At 39.1% G+C, this 26,206-nt stretch overlaps 1 protein-coding gene across 3 annotated transcripts; it reads left to right on the plus strand.

Annotated features, from left to right (window-relative positions):
• Positions 1 to 4,780: 4,780 nt before the first annotated feature.
• On the plus strand, positions 4,781 to 26,206 carry LOC104927308 (uncharacterized). 3 transcript variants are annotated; one of them, XM_019267377.2, is made up of 4 exons: positions 4,781 to 4,844; positions 22,300 to 22,384; positions 22,585 to 22,914; positions 24,655 to 26,206. In XM_019267377.2, the coding sequence occupies exons 2-4, from the start codon at positions 22,321 to 22,323 to the stop codon at positions 25,026 to 25,028; spliced, it is 768 nt and encodes a 255-aa protein (XP_019122922.2). In that variant the 5' UTR covers positions 4,781 to 4,844; positions 22,300 to 22,320; the 3' UTR covers positions 25,029 to 26,206. The 3 variants fall into 3 exon arrangements, with proteins under 3 accessions (XP_019122922.2, XP_010739653.3, XP_010739652.3); XM_010741351.3 differs by lacking the exon at positions 4,781 to 4,844 and adding an exon at positions 21,362 to 21,505; XM_010741350.3 differs by lacking the exon at positions 4,781 to 4,844 and adding an exon at positions 21,994 to 22,211.

Here is a 26,206-nt window from a genome sequence, read left to right on the forward strand (position 1 = left end):
TCTGTCACGTACTGGCCTTTATCTCTGTGGCCCATGCTAATGCACTATGACTGTTGCCTTTGCTGAAAGGACTAACAAGTGTAGTATTGCTGAAAATGGGCTCTGTAGTATTGAGTCTCAAAGAGAGGAGAGTAAGACTGTGTTTGTGTGCGTTATTTAGCCTTGTAAAGGCGCATTACAGATGCAGACAAGTAATAATATGCATAATGTATTATATTTGGTTAATGATTTTTTAAACATCTTCCAGCGTCAGTTTGGCAGTTAGCCACAGTGGAAATCAAGCCTGCAGCTTTGGCAGTGTTAACAATATTAAACCATTAAACCACCCCCGGCGTGGCTCAAGAAGCAGCACAGAAGGTGCCTAAACAGGCCAGTAACATGCTGATCTGCTCCCACTGTGCTGCGGATTTGATTTGGCTGCGACCGTCTTTATTTCCCCTGGGCTACACGGCGATCACAGTGAGGCGAGGAGGTGAGCCATCTTGCTGAATGGAAATGCTCCCATAGATGTGCAGTATGTGAGAGACTAGCCCTTGGGACCAATACTGCCTAATGGCTATCTGATTGACTGGGCAAAGAGAGGAAGAGAAGCAAAGAAGTGAAGAAGGGAGTGCAGGAAGGTGACAAGCCTGTCTGTCTGTTTGTCTTCCTGAGCACTCGAGTATAATACTATGTAGAGCATGTTTATGCATCCTTATCAGTCTTTGGTGTGTGTCCGTATGTCTTTCAGTCTGTGGCCCTAATGAAGGCTGCTTACAGTATAATGAGAGATGTGGTCAGATAATGGAGGAGGTAATTACTCCAGTGTGCAGCAGCAGCCGCTTGTTGAGAATTACATTATTGATTGGCCAGATGCAGCAGCATGACAGGCCAGGGAGGGATGCAAAAATGGAGAAGGGAGAAAAATCAACTCCTAAAATAAACAGCTCGTCTCTCTGGCTTCCAATCAAGGCTGAGGAATGAGGCACACAGGTGAGCGGAGAATGTGTCTGCGCACACACAAACACAAATACAAACACAAACACAAACACACTCCAGCTGAGCAGCTCCCCTCAGCAGGTAACATCTGCAGTGTGTGTGTGTAGTGATCCAAACAGTTCCACTGAGCAGGGAAATTTGTAGACTGCAGCTAAGCCTAGTTAAATGTTAGTGTGTATTTTCCAAGCATGACTAAAGAGAGAATTATATCCAGAAAACATTTCATTCACATTAAATACTGTACAACTGATTTAATTTGCTCCATGTGGTGAGAACAACCACACAATCTGACAACTTTGCCTGCAGCTACTGCACTGCCCCAAGCAGCAATTTGCACTGAGCACAGTACTTGTGTACATATTTCAAAACAAAGTTTAACTGCAATTATTGTTGGCCAAAACTGCAGATTTCCCCCTACAGACACATTCGCTTGTTAGAGCTTGATACCAGCGCTTTTTATAGGAAAGAATCCGGCAACACTAAAACACAACGTTTATGGGTTCAGTCAATATTTATACAATACTGTGCTTCTGGCTGTTGGTTAGTGGTGGTTTACACATCCTGTTGATATTAAGCTGACTGCCAGTCTTTATTATAGTTATACATAGGGATGGGAATCGAGAACCGGTTCTTGTTGAGAACCGGTTCCGTGTGTTTCAATTCCATGGAATCGTTTGGCAGTTTATCTAACGATTCTCTTATCAATTCCAGGAAGCACAAATTACGCCACATGACTTACGCAAGTTTCGCACGTGCAGTGCAATCAGTAGTAAACAATGGCACCCACTAGGTTCAAACGCTCCAAAGTTTGGCTGTATTTTACCAAAACAGACGGCAACAGGGCAACTTGCAATCATTGCAAAGTGGAGATAACAGCGTCGGGAGAGAAAACGATGAACATGCAGAAACATTTGCGCGTTTCGGAATGGAAATGAATCTCAACCTAGCAGCAGCAGCAGCAGCCAGGCTATGACCACCTCTGTGGTTACTACGGAAGGTAACTCTGGTAAATAACACACTGCCTACCATGTTAGCACAATGTGCTTCTTTGTAAAACTTGCTATAACAGTTAACAATAAACAAATGCCTTCTGCATTACATTTAGAAGATGACCATGACGAGAGAGAGAGTCTGGCTGGCTCTTTTGACCTCGCTGTTGGTTTTGTAAGGTCGTGATACTTCAAACTAAACAAAGTTGATGCTGATAAAATTGTTTGTTCTCCTTTTTTTCCCAAATGAGAATCAATAAAGAATCGTTAAGCAGAATCGATAATGGAATCGGAATCATAACAATCTTATCAATTCCCATCCCTAGTAATACACTGATTACATTTTAAATGATGTTAGCAGAGCACAGTGAACTTGCACATGCTGTGCTGTGCACGCAAAACACATTATCTTGACCCACAAGCCTTCATACTCAGGAATAATCATTATAAGTAATACATTATATTGATTTCTTCTTACACAGCACAGTAAGACATTAGGATCTTTTCTAGTTCCCCAGTTACCCTGACCCTTCCCTCGTTAGATCATCTCCTCACTTTAACCAGGCATCAGAATATAACACTGAAAACAACAGCCTACTATTAACACATTTAATACTATTTATATATTAATTGATACTAATAAACTTGATTATTTATACATATAAACACAACAAGCCTCATTTTTACCACTCACATCCCACATAAATATCGCATCCAGCAGGCAAACAAGGTGGTAGCTCCAATTGTTGAATGCCAGCATTAGTCCCCACAGAAAACGTAATTATGGGCTCAAATAGGCCCACTAGCTAGCTATAGGGTGTGTACATATGTCTGTGTCAGCATGTATGAGAGCTTTTTTTGTGTGTAGGAGTGATTGCTGGGGCTTTAGCTTTTCATTAAAACAGAAGGCCTTGCAAACCTGTGCTTCAATATACGTCCCCTGAGGCTGCCTTTATTCCATGAGCTCAATGCAATTAATTTGCCAACCTGGGGAATGGAGAGATGGATGTGAAGGGGTGGACTGAAGGATGGATGGATAGATGGATAGAAGGATGGAGGTAGAGACAGACAGGGACTGAAGCATGGCAAACAGGATTGATGACAGAAAACTCCAACAGCATAGAAATGCCTTCATTTTTGCCAGGAGGTCTGCTGCGGGTGACGAAAGCAGAACAAAGTCAGAGGAGAGAGGAATACTGAACAAGGATGGCAGTAAAACTCCTTCTGTCTTATATCCATGCCTGTAGTTGTGTCACTCAGGGTGTGTAATGACCAGAGCCACATATACTAAAAGCTCACACTTTCTGCAGCTGCCAATACATTCATACTATAACATTTATTAGTCTCTCTGTGGAGAGAGAGGGAGAATCTCTTAAGAGTAACAATTATTCACACACTAGCCTGCAGTGGTATTGTCACATTTGCGACTTTGTCAACTTCCTAATGAATGAATGAATGAATGCATTTAGCGTGGTCCACCCCCATTTTTTGGCTTTTTTGCTGTCCTTTACAAGTCAAAAGACATAAAATTAAAATAGACTGCACATAAATCAACAAAGAGAGAAAGATCTGTCTTTCCAAATTCTTGAGTAGTTTAGTAAAAGCAAATATTTTTCCCATGCAAATGTTGCTGAAAAAAGATAAACTGAAAATAATATTTAAAAAAGAAGAACATTAACAGAAAAATTATCTTTCTGATATCAGTTTTTATACATGCAAAACTGTAACACACTGGCAACAGAGAAGCTGATGTAGAGAATGAGTATAACTCTCTGGTACTCTCATGGTACAACAAAGTCTTATTGACAGAAGCCCATTAAAAACCTCATTACATCCCCAGCCATAGAGTAACAGCTGTACACTGTGGCCAAGTAGATTGTGCTACAGCTTGCTGGTGTGGTTGCACGCCTAATGGAAAATCTCAAATCCTTTCAGTGCTGAGAGTGAATTCAAATTATGGTGATTGTGGCTTCATCTAAATCTATACATCTCAAACCAAACCAGCACAGTAATGTGCCTCAATGACAATTGTGTTTCAACGTTTTGAAATGTTCTATTTTTAGAAAAAGGTGTATTACTAATTACTAATCAGTGAAAACACTGAGACCTGAACAAAGGGATCAATAAAACTGAAAACATTTCTTATTTCTCTTTGTCTGAATGATTTTAACCTTGGATGTGTGAGTAACAAAAAGTGCCCTTTAGTTCAGCATACTGTGGCAAGTTTTTTTTTATTTTTATGTTGTGGCAATGCACCACTGTCTACCTTGGTTTCTATTATTGTAAAGCTTTGTTGAAATTAAGTATATCAATGGGCTTTAAATGTCAACACTTTTGGCTCCTTAATATAAGGAAGTGTTTACTTGTGACCCAGCATCACTCCCTCATTTTATGGGTTATGACTATAATTCAAATATAAAACAAAGACTAGATGACTTGAAGTATAGTTTTGAATGAGGTAAATAGTTTTCTTACTATTCAGATACATCTTGTGACAGACCCACTGTTCTACAGCATGTATTTCAACTTTCAATCACTACAAAGGTTTGGTTTGATGGTTGCTTAAATTTTAAAACTCAAATGCGCTGAAAACAAAATTGAAACAACAAAACAGTTCCAGATTCCCTTTTATGATACACACAGCAACAAATGTGCCATACAGGTGAAAGCCTATGAGTTACAGAGGCATTCCACTGATCAAGAGGAAAGCAGCAGGCTACGGACATTCATCAGAGGCAGGAAGGCAAGCCACAGAGACAATAGGTTCACAGAGGGAAGTGACTCAGCAGTCGAAGCCTAGATAGATACGACGATAACAAACATTCCAGGAGACATGTGCATTGCAAATAGCATCGGTCGTCAGACAGAAAAGGCAAGGTAAGAGGAAAATTGCTTTTGTGATTAGCAAGCTGGCGTTCGTGCAGCAGATAAAAGCTTAATGAAATAAATAAAAAGTAGATTTGATTATGATGTTGTTATGTTTCGAAGTGCATGATGATATGACTACAAGCTGACAGTGATAGCATGAGTTATGCTAAGTATATACAAAATCCAGGACAGGATAATAATTAGATAAGGAACAAAAATCACAATCATCAGGACGGAAACAATTTTTTTAATGTTTTGTCTGACTTCAAGCACTCAGGCTAAAATCTTTCAACAATGGTTTGCCTTTTAACTTTTGCTGGCTAATAAACTGAAGCCCTGAAGGACTTTCTCAAGTGGATTAAAATGACATTTCTGATTAGTTTGTTTTGGCCCATATGGCCATGGAGTTCCATTGACACCAAAGTAATACAGCCAACTTCCCTAAATTGACTCTCTCAGCATTGCACACTTTTCAGCTTTATAGTGTAATTTTGAAGTGGTAGGGAAACAGGAAACACTCCTGTAAACATGGAACACTAGACTGTGTATCAGTTTCCATACACAAACATAAAAGACAAAAATGAAGGAACTGTGCACTTAACTGTTCATGCAGCATTATCAACCTTTTGGTTATGTGTCATAACTATAACATGGTTTGTTTTTATAAGTCTGGTATAGTCTACTTTTTTTGGTACAGGATCAGAATGATTTACTTTAACTTTTGCATATTAACATTTATTTTAACTGACACATTTCAAAAACAGACATCACAAAACTGGTGGCAGATCATCTAAATCAAATTAGATAAACCAAATCAATGGAGGCGTTCCAATAAGAGTTGCTTTTCCATGCGGGTGAATTAAATTCAAATGTGTGCATTCACCTTTCTCCAGTCTCCTTTAAAACTAGCTCTTCTAAATCTACTTTATGGTCAAGTTAGTTTCAAAAATGTTAAATTTAACCTGGAATTATGCCTCTAAAGCTGCATTTATAGATTTACTGGTCACTTGGGGGCGGCGGAAACAGGCTGAATACAACATTGACATTCTCATTACCATTCGAGTTGATATGGCAACAGTTACCTTTTTACACATCCAGCGGACACAGACTAACAATGATATTAATTTCAAGTTGTGTTTCTGGCCAACTAATAAATGTCAGTTTGATATTTGCTCTTCTTTTGTTATGTTTTGAGGTCCACTAGCTCCTGAGAAAAAAAAACTGTTCATCTGCTGTCTGGTGCCGAGCAGGAGGTCCAGTGAATTTTTAGTGCTTTTTTGCAGAAAACAGCTGCCATCTGTGGCCAAAACCAAAGCTATGAGAGCGACTAAAATGAACCAACTGTGGGCCGTAAAACCAAAACAATTAGTTAAAAGATGCTACAAAGCTCTCAAGAACTGAGGGCAACAGCAGAGTCTGCTGATAATTCTCTGGGGCCTTACCACTAAGATATCAATATCATATGATCAGTTATTAATATAGAAACTGATTATAGCCACTTTAAAGCTGCATTAGATTAGATTAGATTAGATTCAACTTTATTGTCATTACACATGTACATGTACAGGGCAACGAAATGCAGTTTAGCATCTAACCAGAAGTGCAATAGGCAGTAAAGTGCATGTGGCATAAATATTGTGGTATATAAAAAGTAAGTCTAGTATTTAAGGATAAGAGCTTGTACAGTGAGACCATATAACAGGTTACATGCGAGCAGATAACATAATGATTATTGAGGGAGGTTACTTGACCATACTATTACGCATGGATGTGTTCGTAAGTGGGAAGAAGACTAGAAACAGGAACTAGCAAACATAATTTACAAAGAGGAGATGGCAATGGATGGATAGAAACCAAGACATAAAACGTAGTATGTATGATGTCTCCCATAGTTTTCTAAAGATGCATGAAGATTATTAGAATATGATGCTCAGAGTGTGGTAGTTCTAGTTGCTGCCATCTTGGCACTCCTGCCTCTGCAGCCTGCCAGGTAATACAAAAATGTAAATAAATAAATGCATAACTTTAAGCTTCAATATAAACTGAACAGGTGAGTTATATAAACAATCAGACTCAGTACAGTTGTCATGAATGGGGAAGTTAGTTACAGAAACCAAAACTGTTCTGCAAACATGTTTATTTCGGCCATTTGAGAAACTCTGTCTTTTGAAATCAGACTTTATTATATATGGCATCTTTAAAGATCTATCTCTATTCTTTGAGCGCCTGTGTTATTCAAGCAATATAAAAATGCAATTGCCAACAACCGCTGTATCCCAAAGGAAACTGGATAATTGTCAGTAATCAATTACCTGATGATCTTTCCTCCTATAGCACATTTAATCTTTTTTTTGTCTTGCATGATGGCTTTACTTTCTTGCATTTACTAAGCCAGCCCTGCAGCAATTCTTTTTATTACCACAGTAATTTAATGTGAATGATTTGATCAACCAGCTTTTGGCAGTCTTTCTTCTCAAACTTCTATTGATTCTGACTATCACCAAGATTGCCTGCTGCTACTGCTGTCAGATAAAAATGTAAGTCAGTAGGGAGCATAATTGATATGAGTGTTATTATAAAGAGTGCATATACTTACAGCATTTGATAAGTTCTAAATGTTCTCCCCCCAATGACATGAAGACTTCCTTCTTTGGTGTAAATATTATGACAAGGAAAGTACACTCTCTCAGAACAATGGTCGCCAGCCAGTAGACCTTGACACATTTCCATAAACGTGTGTGTATGTGTATTGGATGTAGGGGTTGCAAGGGAGCATTTCTTGTTTTATGCTTACAGGGTTTTCCCCTTTCTCCTATTTGTGTCCTTCGTACTACCCCATTCCTCTAACGAACCACCCTTAGGTGGAAACCACTCTCATCTCCAACAAGGACACCACTTAACACTTTAAGTCCACCGGACTTGTTGTCACAGGAACATATTATTGATGCTTGTACTGTATTTTTTTCACGTGTTGGTGACCTACAAGGCAAAGATAATGGATGACACTTCCTTGGCACCTTCTCTCACTAGGGGAATGATCCTCAGTCGCAGGGTCATAGAGGTGTGAGAGCATAGATAGAGGCCATTTTCATCAGCAGTCAAACAGCTCATTTTATGCACTATCACTAATGGACAGGACTATCATTGATGAAGGGTAATGCCTTTAAAGGAGGCATGAACGGAAGCTAATGATCTGACTGGCACTCTGTTAGAAGCAATCTCTTGTTGGATGATATTTAGGCTCATATTTTAATGGTGTGCTTTCAGTGATGAATGCTGAGCTATTTTCACTGGTTGATTTACGATGGAGATGTGTATCCTGCAGGTAAATAAAAACGTTGTAGTTTGTAGTTTCCATCAAGGATTTGGATTTATACAGCACATTTCTGTTTGACCACACGGAGCATGGCTTGTGGAGATCAGCTCTCCTGTGAAATATAAAGACATTTCTTCTCCCTTGTGAATTCCCAATTTTCTCACTGCTGTAAAAGTCCAACTATACACATAAACACATATCGCTTTCCCCCTCCTTTAATCATTCCTTCCTCATGCACTTAATTATTTATCAGAAATCAGAAGCATACCACTTTCTAAGCACTTTCCCACACACACATATGAACACTGTAGATGCACCCCTCTTTCTCTCATCAGTGCCAGATTAAGGTCCCTACAGCAGCCTGTAAACAAAGACATAAATCATTTACGCCTCTCCTCAACTGCCTGACTGAAATTCATGGATCTCAGCTCCACTAAATCACAGTGGATGAGGGCCCAGAAGAGGCTATAAGGCTAATACACACTGTCCATGACTATCATCAGCAGCGAGGGCCAGTTATATATGTCTAAACATAGTCAGTTTAGAGATGGACTGGCCTAAGATGAGCAGTCATAGAGGAGCAAAGGGGGCATTTGATAATTGTAGTTATATCAATTTTCTTTGTATAGCCCGATATTACAAATGCCTCAAGAGGATTTATTATCTGTACAGCACAGATATCCTTTACCCTTAGACTTTTGATTCAGATAAGGACACTTCCCAAAAGAAATGGCCAATGGTCCAGCACTGAATAATTAAAAAAAAAACAGAACAAGGAAGAGAATGCACTTTTGGGACAGCAAACAAATAGAGGTTTAGAGACATGCAGTGGATTTCAGGTTTCAAGTTTGCAGCACAAACATGGACTACAAGCACTAGGCCAATAGATTCATTGACACTGACACACCCACAGGAAAGAAAATGGTCTGAAGTCTTCAAAGAATAAGCTGCTTAAAGTTTTAAGTTTTAAATTTGGCTTAAAAGGCCTCCGTGCGCCCCTGGATGCGCCGTGCGCCCCCATCACTCTGTCCACTGCCCCCCTCTACCTTGTCAACACCCCGCTCCCGGGGCGCCCGCTCCCCTAACCTAATGAGCGGTATCTAAATTTCTTTTTCGTGGGGTCGTGCGCCCCCCACGGAGACTGCGCCCTGGGCGGCCGCCCACATTGCCCATAGCTAAGACCGGCCCTGGACAGACGCAAGAGAGCACATTATAAGTAGATCATATAGGTATGAAGGGACGTGCCTATTTACAAGTTTGTATGTCACCAGAAGTAGCTTAATTGGGGTATTTTGAAGTGGGGTTGTACGAGGTACGACATAATCAGTATGTGACCTGCAGTAGATGGTGGAAGTGGTGAAAATACTCTTAATATTGCATACAGTTTAATGAATATAATTGTTTTGATTTTGAAGTGGGCCTTTTTACGTGGCTAAATTAAGTTATTCTGCTGACCCTGTCCACAGTGGTGCGTAGCTGTGCTTTTGTGCTGGGAAACCAGAGGCGCACTGACTTATGGATGGAAGTACTTCTTCTAGGAGGACGACAGATCAAAGAACAATTTTGATGCCTCACAGAGCAGCTAGCATGGCTACAGATTCTTGCTCTTGTTGACTCGTCTTGTTATGATTCCTCCTGCTGGGTTCATCCTTTGTTTCTGATTATGTTGCAACTGGGATGCAGACTCACGCCCAATTCAAGGTTAAGCACTAAAGCATAATCAAGGGAAGCTGTATTGTAAACACCAGTATGTGGACATCTGTACAGTCTTATTGTTAAATAGGAAATAATTAGATATGGATGTCTTATGAGAGGAAGAAATGCATAAAGATCCGTGCGTGCTTCCACTCTAATTACTATAATCATTTCATTTTTATAATTAAGGCGAATACAACCACATTAAATCCCGAGCAGCACTCTCTCTATAAGCACTTCAGTGTGAAGTGGTTGTCCAAGTGTTGTTAATCACACAGAGGGTCATCTTTTTACTGAGGCAGGCTGAACCACATGTAATCGTTCTATCATAAAACACCTTTAGAAGCTAGAATCTCATCTGGGAGTCGAGCCAAAATAAAGAATATGTTCAGGTCCAGTAATGCTGCAATAACACATCAGCAACTTCAAAGTGCAAGCAAACAGAAGAGGCTAATCTTCTGTTAGCAAACACTGGCGTCAAGATTGAGCATGGCTCTACATTCGCTAAGAAGGTAGGCCAGCTCCCCTGTATGCTGTGAGCCAGATTAGCTTCCTGATTCTGCATAAACATGCCTCTGATCTCCTCAGAGCTGGTTTCAGAGTGATAAACTCTCCCTCAAACATAAATTTGTCCTGCATCAAAGCTGCTGACAACACCACCAGGCTCACAGGAGCCACAGGATATGTATCCAAATATTCTATTCTACCCATTTACTGTCCAAACAAAAGATAACATGGTTGTTCTTTTGGAGATTAGAGAGAATTATGGCTTGGATAAATTTGATTATGCAAGACAGAATAATGTTGAGTTGGTCAAGAACTTAAATTTGACGAATTGATGAATCATATGCACAAATTGTGATGATGCAGGTAGGGGTTAACACCAGGAGAGGGGAACCTTAAATTGGTTATTCAAACTAAATGTGTATTTTTTTTTCTTTACTTAAGTCTAAATATGACTAAAATGCTTCACAGGGGTATAATATTCTGCAGATGGAAGGCTTGAAGTAACAATTTGCAAATCAAACCTCTAGAAGAAAGAAAGAAAGAAAGAAAGAAAGAAAGAAAGAAAGAAAGAAAAGTACTGTTTTAAAGGACATGAGCTTATAATTTGGCGTCAGTACAAAGCCAACAGTTGTGCTAATGCAGCTGCATTGGCATTTCCATCAAATAGAAGTTTGAGAAGTTCATGTCAGTGCTAGTGAAACGCAGAACTGATGCATCTTGTTACTGATTGGCCTACTATCAGCCTGCATCAATAATTGAGGACAATGTGCCAACTTGTATTTGTAATTTCTGTAAATTTGTCATTACAATATAATGCAAACAGTGTTCTTTTAATTGATCTATCAGTACTCACATCACAAAATATTATGAGGGTTCCTTAGTGTAAACAATGCTGTGAAGTAGTATTCAGACCAAATCACACAATGCAGCTTTTAGCAGAACACTATTGATTAGTGGTGTAAAAACTGTGAAACAATCAGAAAATAACTTTTTATTTTTCTAATGTACCAGCTTTCTCACTACTGGTGCTCCCTCTCCTCATTTATGTCTATGTCACTTGACCAGCACTCTCTCAAAACAAACCAAAGGAAGGCTCTCGATATTGCTGTTTTGCAGTATAGACTGCAAGACAGACACAGATGTCAAACAAAATTAACCAACCCAGGACACAACTGGTAGAGTATCATAGTTTAGTCCATGAACTCCGCCTTGATCACTCCCAGTTTCAGTGATATTTCTTGTAGTGGAGATTCTGGTGTGTTATGCTAGTAGTGCCTTAAGGCCTTAAGTGGCTAGCCACAAGCAGAGATGAGGATTTGGCTACAGAGGTCTGAAAAGTTCACTGTGATGTGATATCATTTAAGGCAATTTATCATATCTCCTTCTTTTGAGTTACAAAATGCTAAATATAACGTTTTTCACATATTCAGTAGTACTCCTTAAAGCATGTAACTACTCTTCCATGTGTACAGTTGGCGGAGTTCCCATTTAATCGTAATGTTGTTGAAAGAAAGTTAAAAGCACTGTCAGGGGTTTTGGTGACTTGTCCATTATCACTGCTCTTGCAAGAATCAATTAAAGAAATAATTGTTTAGCCCCTTTCGTACAGGTTAATGCGATGAGTGACAAGCTGATAATGAGGCTGTACAAATGTACAAAGACTCATGCACATGACGAATAGGAATTACATGAATTGAAACTATAGAATAGATTTTAAAAACAGTACAGTACTCGGCTGTACTGTTGGTGGCACATCATGTCAGTGTAAAATAAAAGACATGTTGTTACTTACATGATGGTTTTCTTTCCAGTTTCAAATCTCTCAAAGTTCTGTTCGTGCCAGCTGCAGCAGGCAGCTGCACTACAATCAAGATTATTCAATTGGATCCTTTTGAAGCCCGTAACAGCCTGTAGATTACGCTGAGATTGATGCATCATGAGGCCACAGATGGAAAAGCACAATGCTCCCTAATGTCTCAGTGTTCGTGTTGCTGCAGCTGTATCTAACCACACGAGGGTAATTTCTGCTACAGTACAGTGTTGCTTTATGTTTTCTAACGTTGATGTTGAGACCTTCTAAAGATGTTAAAAGGAACGACCTTTAAAATTATATGATCCCAGAAAGAGATCCAATTATCTGCATTTATGGCTTAAAAAACAATGTCAAGAAATGTTTCATTGATCTGATGGCCTTTGTGGATTTTCCCACAGAGATGTGATATAATGCTGATGAATTGCATATTGTCAAAAACATTAAAAAACATAGAGCTTTGTAACAATTTGCTATTAACCTTTCCTGTCTTCATTTTCTTTCTGGTCTGTCACTTGTCTGTACGTTTAAGTTTTTGCTCCTTTTCACTGAAAAGGTCATTTATGACTGCCAGGAGTAAGAGCATAGAGCATAATGAATCTATCTCCTTGTCTTTCTATCACACACACACACAAAATACATTTAGAAATACATACACAGAAAAAGGTCAAAATAGGTCAAACTGTGAAACACCTTTGGCATCGTTCCCGTTGAAATGTCTCCCACATCCGGTAATTTAGTTTTTTTTCTATTGTATTGAATATAAAAGTGATGTTTTGCTCTTGTATCTCATTATATTATACAAGACTGAGTGGTGTCTCTCAACTTGACATGCCAAGTTGAGGAGCAGTCTAAAACTGAGCACAACATCCCTGTAACGTGTCAGAACAGTGCATCCCATTCCTGCGTACTCTCATTCTTTACCCTCTAACAAACCTTCCAGTGGACATTAACCGTGTGATAGCAGTCTTTATGGGTGGAAATTGGGTTGGGTGGTGTGTTTGTGAGTGCAGCAAAGCTTCCAGATCTGGTAATAAATGTGATTCATGATTGTGTGTGATGGAGATGTCCTCAAAGTTTAAGGGCTCAAACAGAGGGCACAGAGAGAGAGGGAGAAGGGACACCGAAGGAGTCTTGTGATTGAATCATGTGTCGGCGAGGATGTTAGCAGGAAACAGTTCAGGCTCAGTGGTAAACTGGAATTACAGACACCGTTATATATTGCTGAGTCACAGATGTGACTTGTTTTGTTTGCAGTGCAGGGAGTAGGCCCAAAAAAAACCCACATAAATGTAACTGTTTTAGGGCACTGCAGAGTATCATTGAATACAAAAACATGTAACGTGGATAATAATGTTAAAATTCTCTAGCTGTATGGCAAGTGTACCACTGGTGGTATACATGTTACATATACATGTCCTCCCTCTAGTGGTATGTGGCGGGATCTCTGATATATTTTGTTAAATGTAAAGAATTAATTTACTTTACTGTCAAAATCCATACATACATTATTAGTTTTAGGCTAAAATGTGACAGTAAGGCAGTAAACGTAGAACTGTTAACAATATATACTTTTCTTATTACTAATAAACAATTTTTAAAAAACTGTTTGTACCTGAATGGGGTCAGTCTGTGCTACTTTAATGTCATAAAGATAGAACATGCAGAGCATATTATTTTCTGAGGTGGTACATGGTGTAAAGTGCTCTAGCTGAAGAGAAAGGCTGCTTTTTTGTGCATTCTAAACGTATTGGCTCTTACATTTAACAATCATTGGTCTCTTTGTCTTTCAGCTGATTCATTAGTTCTTTTAATGTGAAATCTCTTTTATTACCAAATCAATAGCTAGCAAAGACTAAATAAGGCAGAGTGATTAGTAGAGGTTTAATTGTTTGTGTTGCCGGAAGAAAAGCTTAGTTCATATTTTTCCTTTAGATCTTTTGATAATTATTAACAACTGAATATACCCTGCTCATACACCAAAATCGACCATTATAGTTTTCCATTTTACATTTCCATGTTGCTCTAATATTTACATTGTTACTAGGAAAATATAACAGGAAGCCAGATAAGGCTGCGCTGATTCATGTGCTGAAGTCATGCATGGCATTAGAAATGCTTGAAAAAAATAAAAAAATAAAAATAAAAAACACTGGAAACATCTTTAATAATTATAACGAATATTGGATTCAATTATACACCACAATGAATTGTTATAATATGTTGATGGTAAAAATCAAAGGGGAATTGCCTGCTGAATCTTGACTACATAATTATGCATGTCTCTGCATATTCCTGACTCTGGTAAACAGAATTGACTTGTGCTAAAGGTAAGTCCCAAATACACACCACAGCCCCGCAGTTCATTTCAAAATTTGCATAAATGAAACAGAGAAAATGTCATTTTTCACAGCATCTATAGACTCAGTGTGACAGGAATACGAATGCTGTTTGCTTCAGACTTTGACTCTAAAGGTAACAGCTAAAGCCCACAATCAATCAGAGATTCAGTGAGGTGCTCCTGTGACAGTTTGGGAAAATTGTCTCAATTTTATTTGAGTGGCGAGTCACTTGCCACCTGCGTGCAGCCACTCCAACAAAGAAACAATTTTTTTTGCTCAAACCGCTTTGTCTCTTTGCTCACAAAATGCTGTACAATTTGGAGCCATGCTCATTTTCTGCTGTGCTCCACTCACTTACGACTCTCGCAGGAGGAGAGGGTGGCATTGATTGCATCTTGCCATTTTTTGGATGTCACTAGTCACCACTAATGGCTGTACTAAGCACTGCAACCATGCTGCTGATGGCTGGCATCAGCAGTCACAGATGTAGAAGGGCTGAACGGGCAATGTGAATTAGTGCTTCGTTGAGGAGACCTGGTCAGCAAGCTCTCCTCTCTCAGCGTACATTGCAACTGTTTTTTGAGGTCTGACTAAAAAGTGTGATAGACTTCAAATTGCTGAAATAAGAATTAAAAAGGAAGCAAAATAGCCAGCCAGTTTCTTTTTGCTTCCTTTTTAATTCTTATTTCAGCAATTTGAAGTCTATGAAACTGGCTATTAAAGAAACATTACATACAAACCGTTATTTTTGCAATTAAGCACAAAAACTAGTGAGTCAACAACTTTCCTAACAAGCAAACCTTCCCCTTTGCCCCTTGTTGAGACAGCAGTTTGCGTTACTTCTCGCAGGTGATCGTAGCCAGAACACAAAGTTAGTGCAAGAACAGGTATAAGGGGTGCACAGTAGGAATGGCAGAGGTACCATTCACTTGATTATATAACAGTGTAGTAGCAAAATGATTACATTTTTTAAATTTCATGGTGGAAAAGTTACACAATGTTGCTTTAACCTGACCCAAAAAATACTGTGCTGAACTAAGAACAAAGATTGTTTTCAAAGTGGTGTGACTTGCGTGCTTATGATTCATTGTCCTGTTATCTGGTCCATGTGATCTAGAACAGGGCAGTGTATATTTACTTGTCAAATGAAATGGAGAAAGAGCTGCCAACTTTATGCTGAGACAGTATTCCTTTGTAAGGTGCACATGAATCTTAGTTTCTGGTGTTAGTAAACAAAATAGTTTTGGATCTGTGACTGGTCTGACACTGCTCATTAGCAAACAGGATCCATTTCTGCGTGTATGTAACTGTACAGCTGACCCAGATAAGAATTCTGTGAACATCTAAAGAGGAAGTTAAATCTCAGCACTGAACCACCTCTATAACAGTACCAGGAATTAAACTGCACGAGCTCTTGCCCTTGGAAAGAAAACTTGGAAAGTGTACAGTGTCAGGCCGAACTCAAAACAGGACTCAATCGCAGAGGTGTCAAATGAGCTTATTTATTGATGACAAAAATCCCTCGACAGAGTGAGGCTATGAAAACGGCCTAAACTAGGGAAAACAAAAACACTCCAAAGGAGGAAAACTCTAAACTACTCTATCAAAGATTATGAAAATCAAAATAACTCACACGGAGGGAAAAGAACAGGCTGAAAACTCTAAACTACTCTATTAAAGATTATCAAAATCAAAATCACTCACAAGGAGGAAAAACTACAGGCTGCAAAACATTAACTGAAGGCACTCCAAAGAGGCTGAAAAACACTACGCTATGCACTATGAAACAAAAAGACTAGACTAAGAAGTTACAACAGAAAATCACTCATATGAGGAAAAATAAACAAAAGAAGACTTGAGCTATAACGCTATGGCTATGGACAAGGAAACAAGGCTTGGGTGATTGCTACAAAAGACGAAACACTTTGGCACGGGACAAAGGGAGACGCAGACAATATATACACAGGGTAATGTGGAACAGGTGGAAACAATCAGGGCGGGGAAGACAATCAGACCGGTGACACATGAGGAAGGGCAAGTGACCTGAAAGGAGAGGACAGGTAAATATCAAAATAAAACAGTAAATGACGAGACAGGACAAAAACCCAACTTGACCTCACCGCGGTGTGACATACAGTATTTCTCAACTCGTATTGCAGGACTCACAACAACAGTAACTGACTGTTCAAACACTGAAAAATTACACCATGGTAGTTTATGCAAAATCTGTTACATCATGCCTATTTACTGTAATCGAATGCAATGTTTTGGTGATTCACCTCCTGCTTGGGAAAAGAGAAAGTATTCCAAGAAGCCCCTTCATATCATTTTTGATTGGTGGGAATTCAGCCACTGTTTCCAACCACTGAAGCATTCACTTTTGGAGACACAAGTGATTCATCTAAACAAAATGACGCCTAGAAAAGCACACATAAATCATTCTTGTTTTGAGTTTGATGACATTATGACAATATCCAGGCTCTGTGGGGGGAAAAAAGTTAGAGCGTGACATTTTTTCAGTCCTTACATATTCTAATCCTTCAACTTCACCAATCAGTAGACAGGAAATGTTGAATTTTCACCTTAATGAAACAAAATCTACATAATCACCAGAGTAACAGGTCCAGAGTACGACTCAACTCTCTTGATCTTAAACATCCTGTCAAACTTTATTTTCCAGTATGCTGAACAACTTAAGCAATGTATCAGACCCACTGAAAATCATGTTAAAGCCACAGATACAACTCAGCATCATGCGTAATCTGATCCGCTCAGCATTTAAGTACAGGATAAAACCTGACATGTAACTCTGCCACAGCACTCCTGTCATGCAGGGCAGGGAAGGATGGATTAGATGGATGGATTTTGTTTTCTCTGCAATATGAGAGAGTTAAACGAAGTATAACAGTTTTGTGTGTGACTTGCACATATTACGTGCACGTATTTAGGTATGCACACATAGCCAAAGATTACAGCCAGGGCAAAACTTGAACTTGCTCCAGGGCTGCAGAGCCCCACTGGCCCAAAAGCCCCAGGTGTTATCTAGTATGTTTATTGCAACACTAAAGCACAACATCATATCAGCTGATATTCAAAGCGGCCTTCATGTATAATTCTGGTTTCACTAACAAGGACCATGCCTGTACGGATGAATTTTAAACATGTTTATTACAAGTAACATTTGGGAAGCATGGGTGATATGCTGCAGGAAAGGTTTTAGGGTGGGGGTGTTAGAGGGGTCGAGGGATGGAGGGATGTTAGGATGAGGGATGAAGGGAGGGAGGGAGGAAGGGATGAGAGGGGAAGGTGAGAGGGATGAGGGATGCGAAGATGAGGGGTAGGGGGAGGAGGCAGGACCATCGGTAGAGTGGTCCTGAGGTTGACGAGTAGACAGGAGGGATCCTGGAGGGAACCTGGAGGGATGGAGACATTAATTGCAGCTGTACACTCACCAGGTTAATTTCTGAGATCTGGGAATGCAGCACGATCACTAAAAATAAGTCAGATAGTGATTTGAGAATCATACAGGATTACAGGATACATGGTTTTAATTTATTTGTTTGTTTTCTGTGGGTCTCTAGTTTCATAAGCATTTCCTAATAATCCCTTGTACTGTAATTTAATGTAATTTAATAATAATTTTTCATGTTCATTAGGGGTGGTGTGCACCAACCTAAAAGTCCAGTGTTTAAGATTTAGGAAGATCTATTGGTACAATATGGCACAAATGGATTTTAATATTCACATAAAATAAGTATATTTTCATTAGTCTATAATTACCTGCAAATAAGAATTGTTGCGTTTTCTCTTCCCTTCTCTACAGAATCTGCTACGTTGCACCTCCATGTGTCTAAAGTATCCCAAAACAAATTAACCATTAAACTCTACTTAGCCAGTAGCTTTCAGTAGACAGTGCCTGTCTGCTTTGCCCTGTCTTTGTTTGAAACATTCGAACTTCTTTTGAGTCAGTCTTCCGGTCTGCAGTCTTTAACCTTAAAAACAGAGCCTTGACTTTGACACGGCAAATACAAAAAGCACAGAGAATGATGACTATGACTATTTGAATTCACTAAATACACTTCTTAATCCAGCAATGAACCGAATTCAAATGCCGAAATGAAAGAATACAGCAGGAGATGTCAAAGGACATATCAGACAATTGAGTCTCCACGGATTTGAGTTTAGAGCAGATTTAAAATCTGCAACATGAGCAAAGGCCATACAGCGCTTCCAACTGTGAGCTGGATACAGTTACTGTTTGTGCAGATGCTCGAGCAGGCAGGAGACACAGGCTGACTGCAGAGTGTTATGTAGGTGATATCAAGAGATGTGTCTACTTGGCTTATAGAAAAATTCTCTTGAGATGAGTCTGTCTAGAGAAGATGTCTATATTCAGTTTTAAGATGAGGACCAAAGGTTAACATGAGTGATGTTTTGTTGTTTTAACGACTGATGTTATTAAAATTCAACAAAAACTGTAAGTGGTGTACAACTGCACATAATCTGCCAAAACAAGGTATGTTTTTGTGAGTTTCATCTCTACTGTAGTTTCTGATACATGTTTAGAAGCGGAGGGGTATTCAGTTAGTTGCAATCTGCAACCTGACTGCTAGATGCCACTAAATCCTACATGCTTCAAAAAATCTTTCGAAATCAATTCAGCAGAAGAGATCAATCCTTTTTTATTCCAGTCTTCTTCTTCCTCTGTCAAAAACTACTCCCTTCATTACCCACAATGTAACTCACTCGGCAGTTCAGTTGGAGATAGAGATGTGTTGTACAGTACTAGTAGGGCTCAGTACCGCAGCTGTGCCAGGCTAGTGGCCTCAATGAGACAAATGAAAATGTTGGATTCTTCATGCAGTGCTGTTGTCTGTATGAACAACAAGACAATGATAATTATGCATGGAAACTCTAGTTCTGTAATCACACCCAGAACACTCTAATTAGGCTGTGTATATATAGGATTTTGGCATCTTTGTGCATTCATATTTGCATTTGTTCTACATACTACAGCTTTTTTTTGCAGTAACCCTCACCAGGGGTCCCCCCAACCTGTGAAATCCACTGTCACATTTTATTCTTGTTACTGATGACCCTGTAAATAACCACAGCCATGTACGATCCAGGGAAAGTGACCAGGAGTCCAATTTGTGATTGGAAAAGACTAATGGGAATCAAAGTGATCTTTACACAGAAGAGAAAAATATAAAGAGCACACACACTAAAGGGCATGATAAGAACATTTGTGGAGGCGCAGTCTAAGGAAGAGAAATGTGACCACACTGGTTTCACTCTGTTTGAACTTGTTTTTGGTCACAAGATGAGGAGCCCGTTGCACCTTTTTAAGGAACAGGTAAATAAACCAACTCATCAAGTATGTCTTGTGTACTAAAGCCAGACAGCCGTTGGCCTTTGGGATTGCAGGGAAGTACCTGGTACAGACCAAAGTCTACATGAAGTACAGGCATGATAAGAAAGCACTATGGCTTAACACAAGGTCTGATCCAGCAGACCAGTGACAGTGTGATCTGTTGGGACCTGGTTTTGCTGGTCAGTACAGAGTGTAAAGGAAGGTTGGGACAAAAGCCGTATGATAAGAAAACAGTACGACACACTTTTGATCCGGGTAACCTTGTGTTAACGTTGGTTCAAGGACCACGTTTTCTGTTGGGACCTGGTTTGGCTGAGTTGGGAAACAGCAGTTTGCAGACCAGAGTTTGTTGAAGACATAGTGAGCATCATCTTTTATAACAGAGGCCTGAGCTGTGTTTACAGTAAAGCTTGAATAATCCACCTAATGTCATGTACAGAGAACCAGCCAAACAGAATTGTGCACAATGTTGATGGTGATACCATCCCTATAAAACAGTTTTATTGTTATCCTCCTCATAAAAAGAATATAGTCCAGGAAGAAGTTGATTATGTCCTGCAGAATGAGGTTATTGAGTTGTTGGTGTTTTTGACTGCTCTATGTAGGGGAGGATGCTTGTGAAAAACAAGCTGTTCTCAAAACTGCTTAACAGACGTCAGCAAGTATATATTGAAAAGGAGGAGTATTTTGAAGTCTAAGTTGCCAGCAGTGAGAAGGTTGTGTTATATTCTGACCACAATCCTTTGTTTTTTCTGGTTAAATTCAGAAGTGTCATGGCTCTGATTTGTTGAGTCTGGTTCTAAAACGGTATAACCTTGAAATGAAGCATATTGCAGACAATAACAATGTTGTAGGGATTCCTGGGCAACTGGCAGACCGGTGTGCAAGTCCAGGTGCTGTTTACAACCTGATGGAGTGACAGCGGGGACGGCCAATCACACAAGAAAGGGCAGAGCCAATCGAGGAGCTTGTGGGCGGGTCTAAACTAATGGTAACAGGCTTCAACTTGAGCGGCTGTTTTCCGCTTGGTCCTAGTGCTTTGTACCTCTGCGCACAGGTATGACAGGATGAACGATGGAACATGCTGCATCTGTCACATTTATTATATTATTATATATATTATTTATTATATGTATGTAAATGTAAAGCATCTTGCATATAGGCTCCCCAAACAGCTAGAAAGGGCCCTGATGATTGTGATGAGTGAGACTGGTCTAATTAAGACACGCTTTGGGTTAAATCAAGGGAAATGTGATATGAGAGAAGGAGAAATACAATAAATACGATAAATCAATATAAATTGATATTGTTAAATTAAACAAATTGAGGATCAATACATGTTTAGTACATGGTTGTTCGTTGCGCACTATCACGCTATTTCTAGATTGGCTGCCCTGCATGTCTGTCAGGCCAGGGGCGCTGGCTTACCTGTTCATGGAGATTGGAGCGGTTACGTTGAAAAGCGGGTGCAAGAGGCGGGCTTTAGAAAAGGTGTGGACCTGGTTTCTGAGTGCTGCGATAGAGAGAAAGTTTTTTTTTACCTCCGACGTTTTTATTCCAAATATTTTGTATGAGAAGCTCGTTGAACCGCGTCTGACCAAGCAAAGCCAGCCACGAGGCAAACAGGTGAGATCATACAGCACACCTTTACATTCGGCCTGGCAGCCGAGCACATGTTTCTGGACTGTAATATGCACTACATGAGCCTTTGACAAACATGTCAGTAAGCGATCTGTTTATGGGCGTTAATGCTGCATTTAGCAAGATTTCCAGGCAAAATTACACTTTTTTCATCATATTTGGAGTAGATCATGTTCCAAAATTCAACTCCCATAGAAAATACTTTTTTTCTTAAAGCAGTGTGCTGTTTGAAAATCACGAATATGAGTCACTGCCAAAAGTTATAACAAATCAGGGAGTGCAATGCCGTGAAAACCGCCCTCTATATGTTATCTATTAACCTCCCATGATTACTTCCAACGAGATTAACAATACTTACTGAAATTATTTAGAGTGACCTTTGGAACCTGGTAGATAAAAGGGTTTTTCCTGTTGTTGCTGCCATGTAATTTGATCCTTTCTTATGTTCATAATGATCTCACTGGGAAAATATGCTTGAAAGTCTGAAAGTGTCTGCTTGTGGCAATTAAATGAATAGAGCCCTCCCTCCCTCCGTGTCTTATTCACAGTCAAAGAAAGAGGGAAAGCACACACCACCTCAGTGCTAATCCTCTTGGGACTTTCCTCTTATAAAATAAGTAATCATTAGTGATAGACATTAGAGTATTAAAGTGCTAGAGAAGAGCTGTGGAGAAGCAACAATCCTACTGAGGTCAGTTACACTCCCAAGACTTAACAAACCTGTAGTGTGTGTATATATACTGAGATCTGTTTTAATTTGATTGTTCTCTTTGTTACAGTGAAACACAAATCCACTGACAATGAGGTTCACAGCCATGCATATACTTCTTTGGGTTCTAACTGCACTCACTCTTACGACACAAGGTATGTGAAATTATTATTAACTAGTTTAAACTCAAGTGTTCATTGTAAATATTTTTTGACGGAAATGTTTGTCACAAATATATCACAGAAGGAAACTTTAAAAACGTTTGTGCTATGCAGAAGAGAAAGTTTAAAAGTTCATAGGATGATCACAGTGTAATAATCATATCTCATTATAATATTGGTATCTTTGTCAACAGAGTTGGTGACAACAAGTGTGAGTCCCAATATTACTGCAGAGCGTGGCAAACAGGTTACCCTGGACTGCAACGTGTCCTCATCTCTAAATGGATTATCAGTCATTCGCATGCAGTGGTGGTATGGCACATCACTTCTGTGTTCTGTGGACAGTGACGGAAATATAACCCCACACAGGGAAAGCACTCCAAGCCTTTTCCATTGTGAATATAAACATGGACAATTGTCCCTCATCTTTGAAAGAATTGTGCCACTGGTGTGCGGAAAGTACACTTGCAAACTACGTTCTGATAGGGGAATGGCGAATTCTGCTACGTGGGTGGATTTACAAGGTCAGAGTCCACTTTTTTTTTAATGACGGCTGTCATGAATGTACACATTACAAAAAGACTAACCTGCTTCTTATTTGCTATTTTTCTTCTTTTGCATTGGTGGCATTAAGTATTTAGATTCTTTACTTGAAGGTGCCCTGTGGAGTTTTCTAGTAACAGTTATGTTCACATTCAGTGTTACTCACCAGAACCTATTGTGTGCACCCTCGAGGTCTAACAAAGATGCTAAATGCGACAAAAAATGAAAGAATGATTTGTTTTAAATAATCTATAACCAAAGGCTTTATCATTGGTTAATAGATAACAAATCCAATCATAAAAAAGAACATATAAAAACAACCTTTGAGGTTTTCTGGTTATAAAAAGTTAATCGTCTAACAGCCTGATATTTGCTTTGCCTTTTACAGCAGATTGGCTGAACAAAGATTAATAACAAAACCTACTTCCTTATGTCGTTGCACAATAACTCTGTATTACAAAATGAGAACTCTATGAGCCATTTTTAAAATGATGTACTCACTTTCATGGATTAATGTGGCTGAAGAACCGTTTATTACTTACTTACACCTAGTGGCTTACTTTCTAATAAGCAGTTGGTGTTAATTGATTTTGGTCTGCAGCTTTTTTGCAGTAAGTAAGTGGTTGAACTCGCCAATTAAATGATCTCACTCTGTGAATTAAATCGTTCTGTAGAAGGGCTGGGCGATATGGACCAAAAGTCATATCGCAATATTTTTTAGCTGAATTATGATACTCAATATATATATATATATATCGATATTTTTTCTGTGGCCGGATTTTATTTATTTATTTATTTTTATTTCTTTTATTTATTATTTATGACCCGCCAGTAAATTGCAAACCCACCACTCGTACTACAAACCCCACTATGCACACTTCCAACCCCGCTGCTTCGGTTGTTTACACACTAATCAGTGGTCCAGTGTTGACAACTTAGTGACTTTGTTGTTATATTTAGCGACTTTTCAGACCCTCTAGCGATTAGTTTTTTTTTTCCTAAAAAGTGACTAGCAACAAATCTAGCGACTTTTTCTGGAGTTATTGGAGACTCTGACGTGACGACGTCAACGAGCAGCAGGAGACCTGGACAGAGGGAGAGGAGAAATAAAAGTGAAACGGCGGCTCAAGGGAAGAAATGTATAGTCATTTAAATGCAAAATAAACTATATTGATGCGAAACAATACGGTCTCATGCTATAAATAAACTATATTGATGCGAAACAATACGGTCTCATGCTATAACGTGTTTGAAAATATATCAATATTGATTAAAGCCCTATTCTCTAGCTATGAAAACAAAACAAGTCATCACTGTCACAATGTCAGTAACTTCTCTTATTAATTATTAACTAATTAAAATGTACAGCCAATGTGAACTACTTTCTATACTGTCGGGTAGTAGTGTGATCTATGAAAATAAGCATCATATAAACTCACTATGCAATTTGTGTGTAAAATCTCAGCAAACAAAGTAACTAGTAACTTTTCAAATCAGTGTACAGGACCAGAAAAAGACAATTTGTTCCTCTAACAATGTAGTGAGTACGACAGCATTTAAGTAAATGTGCTTTGTTGCTTTCCACCAATGCTCCGTTGTGGTTGGTATAGATTTGATCAAGGAAATCAGTGAGGTATGGTGGTATTAAGTGTTCCTAATATTTTGTACATGAAGTGCATTCCTGAGGTTAACTTCTAAACTCTTCATGGTCTTCTCCACAGAGTGTTATGGGAACGTTGAGGACGCTTCTTCTGGTGACAAACACACATGCACCTTCCACCATGTCTACCCAGACGGGGATGTGCACTGGTTTCATGGCTCCCACAATCTCTCAGACTTGGCTAAACACACCACAACCAAACAAGTGGACAATGAGGGTTGGCTGACTGTCCGTAGTGAAATGCTGATGAAACATTCAGATAAGCCCTACAACTGTTCCTTGATGAACACGAAATCTGGTAGATACATTGGGAGCACTTTGATTCAGATTTCACGTATGTTGTACACAGATCCAGTCAGAAATGGAGTTGAATCACAGGGACATGTGTGGACATTTTTGTGTATTTCAATCATACTCGCTGTCACAATGAAATAATGAATTTTCCAGTAAATTCCCGTCATGGCGTGTGATAAGATGCACTGATTAGGAACAAGGAGGAACAGTGAGATACTGATATTTCTGTGTTTTCTTTTAAAATCTAGGTCCACACTGCCAGTTAGGTGAGGTGAAATTACACACCGATGAGGACAGGGGTTTAAAAAACCAAATACACACACAGATAGAACACACATACAGAAACACATGCTCATATAACTGGAAATGTTTAAGGAGTCATTTTGGCTACTGGTTAAATTCAGTTCAGGAGTGGCCAGTGGGTTTAAAATGTCTGACACATGTCCACTATGTGTCTGTCTATTGAATGTTTGTTTGTGTGACTGCTGTGTGAATGCAGTTGACTGCACACATGGAGCATTTAAACTATGAAAAGAAAATCTGTCCGTCTTGAACAGAATGAATGGACTTTAAAAGACACATGAAATCCCCTTCAGAAACAAAGAAGCATTTCTTTGCAAAATATCAAACAGTTGGATAGAGAAACCCTGTCATGCAACAACTGTCTGTGGTTTGTGGGCGGATGCTGCCCTCTGATGGACTAATTGTGATCTGTAAGACGTGTGGCTGCTGTACAACTCTTTCAGAAGCAGTTGACTGCACAAATGGAGCATTTAAAAGGTTTTACTTTAAATCAAAATTAAACAAAAAAAAGACTACACACCCTCTGAGATTTCTGATAACCCTGGGTACATTGGAGGTGAATGGTTTGTGTTGCACTAAGTGTAAAAATAAGATTTTCTGTAGAAATCAGTCCAGATTCACTGATAATCACTTGAACATTTGAGTTATTCTCTTTAACATGTTAATCAACAAGATTTTTTGTAATATATATATATATATATATATATAGTGACAAAATGGGATGCATATTTAGTGATGATGACTGAAATAAGAAAATGCTGTATTTTGTACTGATTCAGAACAATCTGCGTGATGGACCTGTTTTGTGATCTATTACGTTATGACTAATGTGAACGCTGCTTGCAGGCATGTTGTTGATTTGTTTTACTATTGTATTGTATCTTTCCTGCTAGATGCACAACAGAGTTTACTGTAAGCTGTTTTGATTGTATAAAGTTGCTGAAAAATAAATAATAATAACCTACTGTAAGCTTTCACAATGGGGCCTTAAAAGGGAAATAAAGAACAAGTATAAA

This window comes from Larimichthys crocea, chromosome X, assembly GCF_000972845.2.
Source record: "Larimichthys crocea isolate SSNF chromosome X, L_crocea_2.0, whole genome shotgun sequence".
NCBI classification, from domain to species: domain Eukaryota; kingdom Metazoa; phylum Chordata; class Actinopteri; family Sciaenidae; genus Larimichthys; species Larimichthys crocea.

Coding starts and splice junctions, on each gene's coding strand:
- LOC104927308 (XM_019267377.2), top strand. CDS start 22,321: ATGAGGTTCACAGCCATGCATATACTTCTTTGGGTTCTAACTGCACTC. Junction 22,385..22,584: donor ACTCACTCTTACGACACAAG/GTATGTGAAATT, acceptor CTTTGTCAACAG/AGTTGGTGACAACAAGTGTG. Junction 22,915..24,654: donor TACGTGGGTGGATTTACAAG/GTCAGAGTCCAC, acceptor TCTTCTCCACAG/AGTGTTATGGGAACGTTGAG.